Source organism: Candoia aspera, chromosome 1 (assembly GCF_035149785.1).
Source record: "Candoia aspera isolate rCanAsp1 chromosome 1, rCanAsp1.hap2, whole genome shotgun sequence".
In the NCBI taxonomy this organism is placed as follows: domain Eukaryota; kingdom Metazoa; phylum Chordata; class Lepidosauria; order Squamata; family Boidae; genus Candoia; species Candoia aspera.
This window is the reverse complement of record NC_086153.1, coordinates 103,913,738-103,930,228: the sequence shown is the minus strand read 5'-3', so window position 1 is coordinate 103,930,228 and position 16,491 is coordinate 103,913,738. Positions and strand designations below refer to the sequence as shown.

The following is a 16,491-nucleotide window of genomic DNA, read 5'->3' as shown; positions in this document are numbered from 1 at the left end:
ATAAAAGAGAGACATTTGGGAAAATGTCTTCGGAAAACCAGGAAATTCGGCAAGCCATCCAACAATTGGCAGCAGCCCTGCAACAACACCAACAACAGGTAGATCTCCAGATCAACACATTACAAGCAGCCACACTACAGCAGTTACAACAACCAGCTCCAGTTAACCCACAACCGGTGCCAGCAGCAGCAGCTCCACCAGTAGTCTTGAGATCCCAGGGCAGTCTACCAGAGAAGTTTGGAGGAGAAGCAGGTCAGTTGAGAACTTTTCTCACACAGTGCACGTTTTTCGACAGCAGACTGGCAGAGTTTCCCACAGACAGAACCAGAGTCACCTTCATTTTAAGTCTGCTAAAGGGCCCAGCAGCCAAATGGGCTATTCCCATGGTGGAGAACAACGACCCAATTCTCAACTACCAAAATTTTCTGGCAGGGTTCCAAGCACACTTTGATGATCTGATCAGAGAGGTCACTGCCAGCCGGGAAATTCGGAAGCTCAAGCAAGGCAACAAGAGAGTGGGAATCTACATTGCTGATTTCAAGCTGTTAGCAGGAGATCTGGACTGGAATGAGAGTGCCTTGAAAGACCAATTCAAACAGGGGCTGGATGAAGAAATTAAAAATGAATTAGTGCGCCAGGGAACACCAGCTACCCTAGAAGCTTTATATCAGTTGTCTGTGGTCATAGATGCCAGGCTAGAAGAGCTCAGACAGATGCAGCCGGGGAGAGGCAGGGGCCTCAGGGCGCTTCCAGGATTTCCAGCTCTCTCCGCAGCATTTTCTTACTCAGGACCAGAGGAGCCGATGCAGATCGGGGCGAGCAGGAAGCTTATTTACGAGGCTGAGAGACAGAGAAGGAGAGAGAGAGCCCTCTGTTTCTACTGCGGAGTCCAGGGGCACATGGTGAGAGCTTGCCCAACGAGAAGCCAAGCAAATTCCGTAAGAGCCCCAGGGCAAGCAGCTGAAACAAGAGCCACCTCCGCCTCTACTTCCAACCAGGGAAACTCCGTCGGTCTCCCTCCACAGAGCTCAGCAGGGAGACCATCAATCAATTAAGAAGGGCTCATTCTGAGGATTCCAGGCAATCCTTTTACTACTTACCAGTCATAATGCACATAAACCCAGAGCACAAGGTCAAGCTAGAGGCCCTCGTGGATTCCAGAGCTTCCACCAATTTTATTGATGTACAGAGAGTACAAGACTTCAACATCCCGACCATAGAATTGCCACGTCCTATAGAAGTGGAGACCATTGACGGCCAGCCCCTCAAGGCAGGGCCGATTAGAAGGTTCACAGAACCTTTGCAACTAACAACGGGAGACCACACTGAGTGGATCCAACTTTATGTTACGGTATCACTTAATGTGCCTGTAGTCCTGGGCACACCTTGGCTGAAGATCCACAACCTATTGTTGAACTGGACTATGAGAGCAATCTCCTTCCCAGCTAAGGAATGCCAGCACCACAAGATTCAAGCCCCTCTCCTCTCTCCAGCAACCAATGAAGCCATGGAAGAAGGGGGGGGGGTCCCAGTTGCCAGCCAAGTATGCAGATTTTGCAGACGTTTTCAGCGAACAAGAGGCCACAGCACTACCCCCCCATAGGGACTGTGATTGCACCATTGAGTTGATACCAGGAGCCAAGATTCCAGCAAGGAAACAATATCCCATGTCCCCCAAGGAACTAGCCACCTTAAAGGATTACTTGGATTCTAATCTCCAAAAGGGGTTCATCCAACCATCTACTTCCCCAGCGTCTGCTCCTACCTTCTTCGTACCAAAGAAGCCTGACCCGTTGGCACCGGCAAACCAGGAGGCACCCATGAGAGTGGTCCACGATTTCAGTTCCCTCAATAAACTCATGATAAAAGAAAATTATCCCCTCCCGCTAATATCTGATCTGCTGGATCGCGTACAATCTGATCCGGATGAAAGAGGGGCATGAATATCTGACTGCCTTCGATATCAGGTTTGGTAAATTTGAGTACCTTGTTTTGCCCTTTGGCTTGTCTAATGCAGGAGCCATATTTTCCCGATTTATGAATCAAATTTTCTCTGATTTACTAGATAAGTATCTAGTCATTTATCTAGATGACATATTCTCTGACGATGCTACAACTCATGTAACCCATGTACGTAATGTCTTACAAAGATTGAGAGAGAACAAGTTGTTCGCCAAGCTAGAGAAGTGTGCTTTCGATTTAACTGAATTACATTTCCTGGGCTATAAAATATCAACAGAAGGCATATCCATGGATCCTTCTAAGGTCCAGGCAATTCTCTCTTGGCAACCCCTGCAAAATGTTAAAGATGTACAAAGGTTCCTAGGATTTTGCAATTTCTACAGGCGGTTCATAAAAAACTTTAGTGACAGGGCTAGACCCCTCACACAGCTTTTGAAGAAAGGATCAAAATTCATTTGGGGGGAGAGGGAGCAAGCAGCCTTCCAAGAATTCAAGCAACTCTTTGCATCCCAGCCGCTGTTAAAACACCCTGATCCCACAAAGCAATTCATAATGTATTCAGATGCTTCAGATATTGCCATTGGGGCGGTGTTATTGCAATATACAAACAAAACCGAGAATACATTGCTTCCTTGTGCCTATTTTTCACGCCTACTCTCACCAGCAGAGAGAAACTATGATGTTTTTAACAAGGAGTTGCTAGCAATTAAAGCAGCATTCCAAGAGTGGAGGCACTGGCTAGAAGGTGCAGCCTTTCCTGTGAAAGTTTGCACCGATCACAAGAATTTACAGCTTCTATAAAACACCAGATCCCTCACCCCACGCCAAATCAGATGGAGCCAGTTTTTCTCCTGTTTCAATTTTGTTATTTCTTATGTTCCCGGGGCGCAAAACTGCTTGGTAGATGCCTTCTCTCAATCCATTCAGGCAACCCCCGCCACTCACCAGGAGGTACAGGCTACTATATTAAAACCTCACAACTTTGATCAGTCTATGAGGGGGAACCAAACAGAGATTTTAGCAGCAGGCAGACAAGCAGAGGACCTGTTTACAAGAGTCAGAGCTCAGCAGCAACATGACCCATATGCCAGGGCCAGAATGGATGACCTCCAGAGGGACCCGCAAGACACTGCCTCGCCATTCAATGTGGAGGCAGAAATCCTCTGGCATAGCAGGGGATTATACATTCCCCCCTCATTGAGGGAAGAAGTACCGAGACTTTGCCATGACCATCAAACGGCAGGCCACGGAGGTGTTTTCAAAACTCTCCATAGAGCTCTGAGAGACTACTGGTGGCCTAAGATGACTGCAGACATAAAGGGCTACGTGGCTTCTTGTCATACCTGTAGACGAGCCAAGCCTCTCCCAGGGAAGCCCACAGGACTCTTGCAACCCCTACCCACCCCCAGTCAGCCTTGGGATACAATCTCCATGGATTTCATCACTGATTTACCCATGGCCCAGGGGCTGACTTCCATACTAGTGGTGGTGGACCTTTTCACTAAAATGGCACATTTTATTCCTTGCAAAGGACTCCCATCTGCGCAAGCCACAGCGCAGTTGTTCATGGACCATGTTTTTCGGTATAGAGGCATGGTAAATCACTTGGTGAGTGACAGAGGCCCTCAGTTCACTTCCAGGTTCTGGAGGGCACTTTCCCAGTCATTAGGGGTCCAGATCCACCTATCATCATCGCATCATCCGGCTAGTAACGAGCAAGCTGAGAAAATTAACCAATGGTTACAGCAGTATCTCAGGTGTTACACCACTTATCAGCAAGACAATTGGCCAGCCCTGCTCCCCATGGCAGAATTTACTTATAACAACTCTGTGCAATCCTCTACCAAGATGTCTCCTTTCCAAGCACTCTAGGGGGTTAACCCTCGGGTGTTGCCCACATCCTCCCAGCAGGGAGCTGTTCCAGCCGGCTGATTTCCTTAAAGAGCAACAAGCCGCACAGGAGTTGTTAAAGGAGCAGCTGAACAGAGCAAAGAGTGCTTACAAGAGAGCTGCAGATGCTCACAGACAAGAGGGGCCAGCGATTGCGGTAGGAGACAAAGTGTGGCTCTCTACCAAGTTTTTGACCTCTACCAGACCCTCCAAGAAGTTGGACTCTAAGTTTGTGGGCCCTTTCACTGTGGTACAGCAGATAAATCCAGTGACTTATCGCTTAAAGCTGCCAGCATCCATGAAAATCCATCCAGTCTTTCACAGAGCCTTGCTAGCCAAGGACCCTCCCCCAAGTGCCTTACGATTGGAACTGCCCCCCCCCACCCCCAGTAATTGTGGAGGGGGAGGAGGAATACGAAGTCGAGGAAATTCTGGACTCTAGGAGGAGGGGAAGGGGCATCCAATATTTCATACACTGGAAAGGGTACCCTGAGGAAGAGCACATGTGGGAGAATGCCAGAGATGTACATGCACCAATGCTGGTTCATCGATTCCATCAGCTTTTCCCTCACAAACCCAAGCCTCGCACTCTACCAGAGATTCCTCACTTGGCTGAGCAAGCAGAGGAATCCCAAGCAGAGGAGTTCGTAAGTTGGCAACCTCCACCCCCGCCAGAGGCTCTGAGGCCAGAGACAGGAGGAGGTTTGCACTTTCCACCCCCGCCTGAAGCCTTGACACCAGTTACAGGGGGGGGGGGGGGGGAACCACAGCCTTCCACCTCGGGCTTGCATTTCCCAGGGGGGAGGGGGGACGACTCTTCTAATTATCTAGCTATTTTCCAGCAGCAGCCACCTGGGCCAGAAGCGTTATCAGACCTGGAGAACAGCACTGATACGTCCTTGGAGGAGTTTTCCTTTGAAGACTTTCCATCGTTGCCCAGTTCCCATGGGAGCTTAGAAGCAGACATGGACTCTTATCAAACGTCTGGAAGGGAGGGGGCTGAAATGGAATGTGAATCTGGAGGGGAGGGTGATGTCATGAGTACTGATGGCGAGCAGGAGAGGGCCTCAATCCAGGTTGGAAAACACATGCGTAGTACTGAGGAATAAAGCAGCCATTCAAAGAGACACAGATCAGACCCGCCTTAGCTTTTGGGGTTTATATGTCTGGGTTTTTCCCACGCTTCTTCAGTTTGTTAGGATTCTGTTTAATGTAGCAGTAATAAACACTAGAGACCTACTCCTCGTCTCAATGTGATTTCTGACTGTTAGGACAGTAAATGTTATTTCCTCATCTGAGATTAGGTGATCCTATGGAACCCTCTTCCACTAATTGAGCACTAGTACAAGACATGAGCCAGAACAATTGTCACAGCCTTAACCTTCTGCTCAAGACTCTGACCTACACTCTCAACTACCCAGCCCAAGGGAACAAGTGCAACACCAGACTGAGCATCAAAAGATGGTGAAGTTCTAAAGCACTCATTTGGAAGGAAGAGAGCTCTGGAAATAAGGGTTTATTCGAGACAGTCCATCATGCTTGGATGACTTTGCAGACAGTTCAGGCTTGATGAGCAGAGGCTTAAAAAGGATACGGTTAAGTGCAGCCTTTGCATACAGTTCTCTGCTTAAGAGCACCTGAAAACTAGAAGTGATATTTGTTGCTAGTATGTGACTAGTTCTCCTTAACTTTTAACCCTGACTGCCAAATAAACTTTCTCTTTGCTCTTTTGTTTTAAACTCTTCAGAACTCATGTGAGGGTTTGAACTGGTTTGGCTATTGTCTTCTAGAATGACTTCTTTGTATGTCTCTGAGCCGAAGGAACTCTTTTAGAATTTGACTTCAGACCATATAATCATGCTTTTCCTGTTGTCAAATCCTAACCTTGATCTACACAAAGAACATAGGATGCTGTCTTATAATGACTTAAACTGTGTCTATATTGCTCTGTTGCCATAGTAGTCAAAATAAGTGTTTTGAGATTTAAGATATATGGGGGGGACATGTTGCTTTTCAATATTATGGGGTCATCATGGGATAGTTTAGTGAAGTTTATTCTACTATCAATGGTATTACAAAATCAAGGCAAAGAAGCAATAATGAACATATAACACACTACTGAGTTTATGGAACAGGGAAATATTTAAAGCAAAGCCAAGTGCAGTCATTTCTATGGCTCTGAAAACTGCATCATAATTTTAGACAGCTAAAAGCTGAATATTTTGAAAAAGGAAGGATCACTAAATCATATAGTTTGAAATGACATTATTCCATACTCAGGAAAATAAAACATTAAGAATTAAGAGAATTCAATGCATGGTTCACGGATTTGTACAATGCTTTGGATTTAATTCAGAGGAGGTGCTTTGTAACATGCAGCAGCATGAGCATTTGCCTGTGATTCATTAAACAACCTTGCCAGGTTCCAGAAACACAATTTAACTGTAGCTGTTTTAGTGAGTTGCAAAAGGTGCTACATGTGCTTCTGAAGCACCTCTTCTGAATCAATTCTGAAGCACTGTATAGCTCTTATTTCTTCACCCCATAGATATGCCTGATCTCTCCTCTATCAAAATCCCTTCCATCCTTCCTATGGCTTTCAAAAATATGGTAATTAGGGCTAAATAATATTTAGAGAAAACCAGTATAATCTGGGCATACTTAATTAGGGATTCTAGATTCCCTTGGTTAAAGTTGTATCTATCTGCGTATTCAGTTACCTGGCTTTACATTTCTCCTTATTCCTTGTCCTACAAATATTTTCTTGATATTATGTTAGATCATGGATAATTATATAGATTTTCTTTGGTAGTATGGGAACTTCATTACAGGTTGATCAATACTTTTATCAGATACACAGCTATACAAAAAAGAATATACCTTCTTTTTGCACTGACATCATTTGAGCTGCTATCCCATTGCTGGGACATTAACAAACTGAGCTCCATTTCTTCTTTTTCAATCTGTGGCTCATTTTCTTCATCATCACTGTTCTGGAGATTTCTATAGTTTCCTGAAGAATAATGCTGTGATAATGTATTTTGTTGTACAATCTCATATCCATCATCTTCCAACCCAGCTAAAAGATGTATCATGGCTTGATCAGCACTATCATTCACTACAGGAAAAACAAAAATAAAGCACAGTCTATATATATATATTTACACACACACACACACACAGCCCTAACAACCTTCTGATCTCAATGACATAAACAAAAATACCCAAGATTTTTATTTTTTATTATCATTTCTCTCATGTATCCTGACATGTGTTTCCTAAATGGTGGGATATGGGCAACATTATGTTGGTTTGCAAGTTCCATGTTGAGCACGAATGAATGGTGATAATGGAAGAAATAGCTATGAGTTTGGGGAAAAACTATGCAACCTTCTGAATGAATGCAATTTGGAAGAAAATAAGTTAGGTGACATGAATGGATTGATGGGAACCAGACAAGAAAACGGAGAAAAGTAATTTAGCAAGTACTTTTTAGAAAAAGGCCCATTTGTTTCAAATATTTGGTTTCAGCATGTCTATTCAAAGAAAAGAATCTAAAGCATTATATGTTATGAAGGATTGAGAGAATTAGCGAAGAATACCAGGATGAAGAGAGTTATTTAATGTGGGCCAGCCATATCTGTAATTGCTACTAACGGATCTTTGGGGGAAAATGGACATGGAAGAAGATAAATGAAGGAAATTAAAGTGAAAGAAGAATGACCTGTATGATAAATATACAAAATAAACTCCCAACAGAATAAATGAAAAATGGACATAAAGAAAAAGATGTAGAGACTACTTGGATCAGCATTAAAAATATGTTACAGAGTACCACTTACATGACAATTAACACATTATATTAAATGGAAATATGAAAATGGAAGATGAAGAGAATAATGCTACGGATGAGGAAAATGCATATAAAAGAATGTTGAAAAAGGACGATAAGAGGAATATATTGTATAATGTACAAAAAAAAAAAAGATAGCTTCAAAGAATACTATCAAAGAGAACAAGGAATGGTAAAGGGTGAGAGAAAGAAAAATATGAAATGGATGGAAATAAAAATAATACTGGAAGTGGGGGAAAAGGGCTAAACAAAGAGCCTTCAGCAGAGTGCATGAAATGATGAAAAAGGCTAAACGAAGAGCCTTCAGCAGAGTGCATGAAATGATGAAAAAGGCTAAACAAAGAGCCTTAAGCAGAGTGAATGAAAATGATGAAATTATTTGGGAGGAAACTGAAGGGAAAGAATGGGGGAAGAAGTATTTCAGCAACTTCCAATGAAACAATAGTGATATCTTGAAGAGTGGCATTGAAACAAATGCTGTAAATGTCAGGGTCCAGGAAAAAAGTGGATGAAAATCCTGTGAGAATGTTGAAAAATGGTAAGGCTAAGAATCCTTGGCTTAATCTATTTATGGATAAATATGTAAGGAAAGCTTGTGATGAGTCAAGATGCACTGACTGGGAAGGTATATTCTGTACAAACAAAATGCCATGTTGTTCACTGACAATCCATATGATGTGCAGCGAATGTTAGATTATGCAATGCCATGAGAAGTATAAGCCTGAAATTTTATGTATCAAAATATATGTTTGGCAGGGAAAATGGACTCATTGGAAGTTATACATAAATGACAACAAATTAGATCAAGTTGATGAATTTGTGTTCCTTAACATACTGTTTATTAAAGATGAGAAAATGGATGGAGAAATTTTAAGATATACAAATGCTGGTAAAATCTTAGGTATGTGGTTTACTGTGAGGAACGAATTTGAAAGCAAAAATGAGAGCGGATAAAGTATGCTTCCGTCACTTTGTTATGTGAGAGTTGGATATATCAGAAGTAAAATACAGGGAGAATGGGTTATTTAAGAAATGTCTGTGATGAAACAACAAGAGATTGGCTGATGAATGAATAGTTGATGAACAAATGTTGTGTGAATTCAAAGAGTGTGACCAGCATGAAGTAACTTTGTTGGTCATATAAAGAAGTGATTTCCAAAATGGGGGGTTCAAAATGAACCATTGGTACTGTACGCGGGAAGGAATTATTAGAATATCTATATATATTTCTCTCCTCTTTTTCTATTTCTATTTTGGGGTATATTTTATAATGTAAATAATACATTAATGTAGTAATACATGTATGCAATTTATAATCAAGTAAACGTATTAAGGGTACATACTCAAAAATATTTTACTGATAATAAAATAAGTTTGGAGACCACCAGCATAGAGAAAACGAAAGAGGATCAAATCACACATACACAAACAAACCAAATATATATCAGTGAAGAGTGAATGGATGGAGAAGAAAGAGAAGACAAAAAGAGTCATGGTTGGATGGACTGATGAGAAGTCTAAAGAATAGGAGCATGTAAATATGTGTAAGGGGGGATAGAAGCAATAAGTTGCAAGGACAGACAGGAATAGAGACGCATAGTGTTGTGAAAAATAGATTTCCTTTTCTCTTACCTCCTGCCTTTAATTTCTTTTGCTTAATAATTCTTACTCTTTTTCCATGCTTTAGGTATGTGTATAACGTGATGGGTGTGTAAAAAACAAACCAACAAACCAAATGCAATGGATATAAGTAATAAAACTGGAGCACACTAATAGTTGTATTTTTTATTTATCTGATTTCCTGGCCTTTCAAACAAGCAAGACAATCAAGGTGATTAATATAATAAAGCCACACAAATTAATTATAACCAAAGTAATTAAAACACTGTAATATCTATACCTAAATATTCTTAATCCTTACTTAGAAAAGCTTTGTGGATTATACTTACTAAACACAGGAGTATTATTAAATCTCTGAGATAAGGGTTGGAAATATTGACTATTTTCCATGATATTCAAAATGGCTTCTTCGTTTATAAGTGCATCCTCTTTACATTTGCTTTCAGACTCCTCTAAAAAAATGAACAAGGATTCTGAGTAAGCTATCAACATTTTTTCTTATAAATATAACAAGTTTATCAACTTACTAAAATGTGCAAGTTACATTTTCCAAAAATATAATATATTGGGAACATTATTTTATTATGTTTGTGATTCAAAACATGTACTTATTAAAATACCCCATTTTAATAAAGTGATCCATAAAGATTTGTTCTTTTTGTATATACATGAACATATTATATACAAATATAGGTATTATGTTTGCTATATATATATATATATATATATATATATATATCCCTAAATGTGTATTTGTTCCTTTCTTCAGCAGATAGCAATTTGTCAATATATCTTACATACAAACCATCCCAGAATCTGTTAAAGTTTCCCATCTTAATTTCTTTCACATTACTGATATTCCTAAGAACACAAGTCACTACATCAGTTAAAATATTTATAGCATGCCATGTATATACATTGTCTTAAAAGTTCACTGTAATTCCAAGTTAAATAGTCATAATGATACTTACCAATAATCAAAAAGACAAAAATCTTATTAGCATTAAATAGGATTATAGATGTTCATGAATAATCACATAAAGAATATCAACAAATTGTTTATAAAGGATGAAAATAAAATAAAGATGGGAATGATAATCAGTCTGTTTAGAGGAAGAGTTCATTCCTTGTGTTCATTTCAGTACCTTCTTCTGTCCTGAATAAAGTTCTAATAGGACCAAGTCATATAATGAAGAAAAACAACTGCTGCACTAATAACACTAACCTTTGTGCAGCTCCTTATCACTGTGTACTTCTATCATATTTGCTGGTGAACATGAAACTTTAGGTATCTCAGAATGCAATGTCAACTCAGCAGGGAATTCTTGTGATTCATTATTGCTGTCGATTGAGCCAGATGTCCTAAGTAATGGGGGGGGAAAAAAGATTTTTAAGATGATTGTTGAATCCAGAGGTAAAGAGATAAATATTAACATATAAATTAATACTTACACAGAAAAATCACTTTCTTTGAGGATTTCTTTAAGTCTCTTCTGAAATATTCTTTCACTTTCTGTTGTGGCCACAAATCCACGATCTTTTTTTTCATAAAAACATGTAAGGAATTCAGAGTCACTATATAAATACCCTCTCCCCTTAAGAATTCTTCCCCACTATTTTTAACTGAAGATCAAGCAATATATCATTTGTAAATTGCTATACCCATCTAAAAAAGGGGTCTGGATTAACAGAAAAAAAAATAGAACTTCTCTGACATATCCACAAAACAAGAAATATTATATAGGGTTAGATCTCAATACACCTTTACCACTAGCAGAAAGTTACTTTATACTACAGCTGTTTCCAGCTTACTATAAAAGCACTATATATTAAAGGTGAGCCCAACTTCAGATAAAATGAAAGAGTTATATTGGTCCATGAAGAAAAAGAAAAAAAAGTATTAGGATCAATCATTTGGCAATTTGTGCCTTCAAGTCAGTGTTGACTCCTGGTGGTTACTGGACTAGTCCCTGCAGTTTTCTTGGTAAGATCTTCAGAAGTAGTTTGCCATTACTTTTCCTAGGGCTGAGAGAGAGTGACTGGCCCGAAGTCACCCAGCTGTCTTTGTGCCTTAGGTGGAACTAGAACTCACAGTCCCCTGATTCTAGCCTGAGGCCTTAACCGTTACACTAAACTGGTTGTCAGGAGCAATAATACTGACGCAAAATGGTGCAAGATTTTGAACTCTTTGAGGAAGGTAATATAAAAGTGAAGAAGTGAAGCAAAATATGTTCAAATTACACAAGTTTTAGCTAGGAGCTTCAGAGTAATTCTTGCTAAAAAACATGCACTTTCCTCAAGTTATCATTTCTTAGATGCAACACTTTGCAAATTATGGCACTGCACTCATAATATATTGTTCTAACTTTGAGCAAGTTAAAGAAAAATTTAACATGCTTTTTCTTCACTGTCTTTGCTTCTTGGACCTAAGGCTACACTGGTAATAGAAAATGGCAATGAAGATTAAAATAAAATGAAATATAACACAATGAGAACATATACAGGTATAGAGGGAAGAAATTCAAAAACATATTATATTATATGATATCATATGATATCATGATATTATATTATAGGTTTATATCCCGCCTTTCATTTAGGTGCTCAAGAAGGCAGCATCCACTCAAAACTAAACACTTTGGTCCAACTCTACCTTGTGAGTTAGGAGGACTAATTTGAGATGACTTTTTGTTCACTCTACGCCGCTGTTTCTCATCCTCCCATATTGCTTGTAACCCTGGGTTCTGACCAATCTGGGCTGGAACAGTAAAAGATGCAGCAGAATCAATGGCAGTGTCAAGCTCACTAAAACATAATTTCACAAGAGGTTTTCCTAAATAGCAGTATGACAAAAACCTGCCCTCCCTCATATTTATCAACTTATATTCTGCCTTTCACCCAGAAGCTCAAGACACTGGCCCAAAGTCATCCACTATGACTTTGTGATCTTTAATGGCTGAAGGTGGACTTGACCTGGATGCAGCCTAATACCTTTCCCACCGGTTCTCTAACAAGTTATTTAACCTTTTCTAATAAAATACATTACTGCTTAATGGAACTCAAATGTTTTAAATAAAGAAATCATACACTGAGCTGTACAAACAACAAACCTGCAAATATGCTATGTGATCACACAAAGAAAAATACTTTACCATCAATATCCAATCTATTTAAAATATCGGCAGCTACTGCATCCACTTCCAATTCACAGGTACTCTGTGGTTCAATACCTTCCAATATCAAAGAGCTGCAGTTAAATTAAAGTTGAAAAGAGTATATTAATATATTGTATTTTCTAAAACATTATTATATTTAAACATAAGGAAAAAATTACATGTAAAATTTTATATCAAAATACAGAAAATCACAAATGGAAAATCACAAATTCACAATGGTTTTAACTTCCGTTAAATGAAAGAATGAGAAGCACTAGATAATAATTTCCTTCCTATTCCAGCAGTGCTAAAAGTGAACATCTCCCAATCTTGCATAACAACACAAAGAAAAGCAGGGGCTAGAGCAATTTGTAAGCCCTGGGGGGCAAGATATACAAGAAACTACACTAACATTATGTGACAATCATGTCAATGGAATCTAAGAACAAGATTAGAGAACGGATTTTTCAATGTATTTTTCAATTTCTATATTTACAACGTAGGTACTCTTCAAATCTTCAGCAAAGGATAGTTACCTTGTCGTGGTGCTGGAGCTTGAGCACCTCAATGATGCCATGAGCTAAACCGTGAAGGGCCACCCAAGACGGGAAGGTCATGACAGAGAGGTCAGACTAAATGCGATCCCTGGGGAAGGTAATGGCAACCCACCCCAGTACTCTTGCCGTGAAAACTAAATGGATCAGTACAACCAGAGATATGTCGGTATACCATCGGAAGATGAGACCCCCAGGTCGGAAGATGGTCAAAATGCTACTGGGGAGGAACAGAGGATGAGTTCAACTAGCCCCAGACGTGATGACGCAGCTAGCTCAAAGCCGAAAGGACGGCTAGCGGCCGACGGTGCTGGTGGTGAACGGCAAATTCGATGTTCTAAGGATCAACACACCTTAGAACCTGGAACGTAAGATCTATGAACCAGGGCAAATTGGATGTGGTTATTGGTGAGATGTCAAGATTAAAGATAGACATTTTGGGCGTCAGTGAACTGGAATGGGCCACTTCACATCAAATGACCACCAGATCTACTACTGTGGACAAGAGGACCACAGAAGAAATGGAGTAGCCTTCATAATTAATAGTCAAGTGGCTAAAGCAGTGCTTGGATACAATCCAAAAAATGATAGAATGATCTCAATTCGAATTCAGGGCAAGCCATCTAACATCACAGTGATCCAAATATACGCCCCAACCACAGATGCTGAAGAAGCTGAGGTAGAGCAGTTCTATGAGGATCTGCAGCACCTACTGGACAACACGCCTAAAACAGATGTTATTTTCATCACGGGAGACTGGAATGCTAAGGTGGGCAGTCAAATGACACCTGGAATTACAGGTAAGCATGGCCTGGGAGAACAAAACGAAGCAGGACATAGGCTGATAGAATTTTGCCAAGACAACTCACTCTGCATCACAAACACTATCTTCCAACAACCTAAGAGACGGCTTTATACATGGACTTCACCAGATGGACAACACCGAAATCAGATTGACTACATCCTTTGCAGCCAAAGGTGGCACACATCTATACAGTCGGTAAAAACAAGACCTGGAGCTGACTGTAGTTCAGATCACGAACTTCTTCTTGCACAATTTAGGATCAGACTAAAGAGATTAGGGAAGACCCACAGATCAGCTAGATATGAGCTCACTAATATTCCTAAGAAATATACAGTGGAGGTGAAGAATCGATTTAAGGGACTGGACTTAGTAGATAGGGTCCCGGAAGAACTCTGGACAGAAGTTTGCAACATTGTTCAGGAGGCGGCAACAAAATACATCCCAAAGAAAGAGAAAACCAAGACGGCAAAATGGCTGTCTGCTGAGACACTAGAAGTAGCCCAAGAAAGAAGGAAAGCAAAAGGCAACAGTGATAGGGGGAGATATGCCCAATTAAATGCAAAATTCCAGAGGTTAGCCAGAAGAGATAAGGAATTATTTTTAAACAAGCAATGCGCGGAAGTGGAAGAAGACAATAGAATAGGAAGGACAAGAGACCTCTTCCAGAAAATTAGAAACATCGGAGGTAAATTCCAGGCAAAAATGGGTATGATCAAAAACAAAGATGGCAAGGACCTAACAGAAGAAGAAGAGATCAAGAAAAGGTGGCAAGAATATACAGAAGACCTGTATAGGAAGGATAACAATATCGGGGATAGCTTTGACGTTGTGGTCAGTGAGCTAGAGCCAGACATCCTGAAGAGTGAGGTTGAATGGGCCTTAACAAGCATTGCTAATAACAAGGCAGCAGGAGACGACGGCATCCCAGCTGAACTGTTCAAAATCTTGCAAGATGATGCTGTCAAGGTAATGCATGCTAGGTAAAGGTAAAGGTTTCCCTTGACGTAAAGTCCAGTCGTGTCCGACTCTAGGGGGCGGTGCTCATCTCCGTTTCAAAGCCTTGGAGCCGGCGTTGTCCATAGGACACTTCCGGGTCATGTGGCCAGCATGACTCACGGAACGCCGTTACCTTCCCGCCGAAGCGGTACCAATTAATCTACTCACATTTGCATGTTTTCGAACTGCTTGGTGTGCAGAAGCTGGGACGAGCAACGGGAGCTCACCCCGCCGCGCGGTTTCGAACCGCCGACCTTCCGATCGACAGCTCAGCGGTTTAACCCGCAGCGCCACCGCGTCCCCTTTGCATGCTACATGCATGCTACATGCCAGCAAATTTGGAAAACACAAGAATGGCCATCAGATTGGAAAAAAATCAACTTATATTCCCATACCAAAAAAGGGAAACACTAAAGAATGTTCAGACTATCGAACAGTGGCACTCATTTCACATGCCAGTAAGGTAATGCTCAAGATCCTGCAAGGTAGACTTCAGCAATTCATGGAGTGAGAATTGCTAGATGTACAAGCTGGGTTTAGAAGAGGCAGAGGAACTAGGGGCCAAATTGCCAATATCCGCTGGGTAACGGAAAGAGCCAGGGAGTTTCAGAAAAACATCTATTTCTGTTTTATTGACTATTCTAAAGCCTTTGACTGTGTGGACCATAACAAATTGTGGCAAGTTCTTAGTGGTATGGGGATACCAAGTCATCTTGTCTGCCTCCTGAACAATCTGTATAACGACCAAGTAGCAACAGTAAGAACAGACCACGGAACAACGGACTAGTTTAAGATTGGGAAAGGAGTACGGCAGGGCTGTATACTCTCACCCTACCTATTCAACTTGTACGCACAACACATCATGCGACAAGCTGGCCTTGAGGAATCCAAGGCTGGAGTTAAAATCGCTGGAAGAAACATTAACAATCTCAGATATGCAGATGATACCACTTTGATGGCTGAAAGCAAAGAGGAACTGAGGAGCCTTATGATGGTGAAAGAAGAAAGTGCAAAAGCTGGCTTGCAGCTAAACCTCAAAAAAGCCAAGATTATGGCAACCAGCTTGATTGATAACTGGCAAATAGAGGGAGAGAATGTAGAAGCAGTGAAAGACTTTGTATTTCTAGGTGCGAAGATTACTGCGGATGCTGACTGCAGTCAGGAAAGCAGAAGACGCTTAATCCTTGGGAGAAGAGCAATGACAAATCTCAATAAAATAGTTAAGAGCAGAGACATCACACTGACAACAAAGGTCCGCATAGTTAAAGCAATGGTGTTCCCTGTAGTAACATATGGCTGCAAGAGCTGGACCATAAGGAAGGCTGAGAGAAGGAAGATAGATGCTTTGGAACTGTGGTGTTGGAGGAAAATTCTGAGAGTGCCTTGGACTGCAAGAAGATCAAACCAGTCCATACTCCAGGAAATAAAGCCAGACTGCTCACTTGAGGGAATCATATTAAAGGCAAAACTGAAATACTTTGGCCACATAATGAGAAGACAGGACACCCTGGAGACGATGCTGATGCTAGGGAGAGTGGAGGGCAAAAGGAAGAGGGGCCGACCAAGGCAAGATGGATTGATGATATTCTAGAGGTGATGGACTTGTCCCTGGGGGAGCTGGGGGTGTTGATGACCGACAGGAAGCTGTGGCGTGGG

At 41.0% G+C, this 16,491-nt stretch overlaps 1 protein-coding gene across 2 annotated transcripts in view; it reads right to left on the bottom strand.

Annotated features, from left to right (window-relative positions):
- The window catches only part of REV3L (REV3 like, DNA directed polymerase zeta catalytic subunit), an 87,346-nt gene that overhangs the window by 46,049 nt on the left and 24,806 nt on the right, over positions 1 to 16,491 (bottom strand). For both annotated transcript variants that reach the window (XM_063311097.1, XM_063311088.1), the window contains exons 6-11: positions 12,478 to 12,572; positions 11,979 to 12,083; positions 10,778 to 10,862; positions 10,551 to 10,687; positions 9,655 to 9,777; positions 6,733 to 6,970 (exon numbers count right to left, since the gene is read on the bottom strand). In XM_063311097.1, the coding sequence (XP_063167167.1) occupies positions 6,733 to 6,970; positions 9,655 to 9,777; positions 10,551 to 10,687; positions 10,778 to 10,862; positions 11,979 to 12,083; positions 12,478 to 12,572 (783 nt within the window). The remainder of the gene's footprint in view (positions 1 to 6,732; positions 6,971 to 9,654; positions 9,778 to 10,550; positions 10,688 to 10,777; positions 10,863 to 11,978; positions 12,084 to 12,477; positions 12,573 to 16,491) is intronic.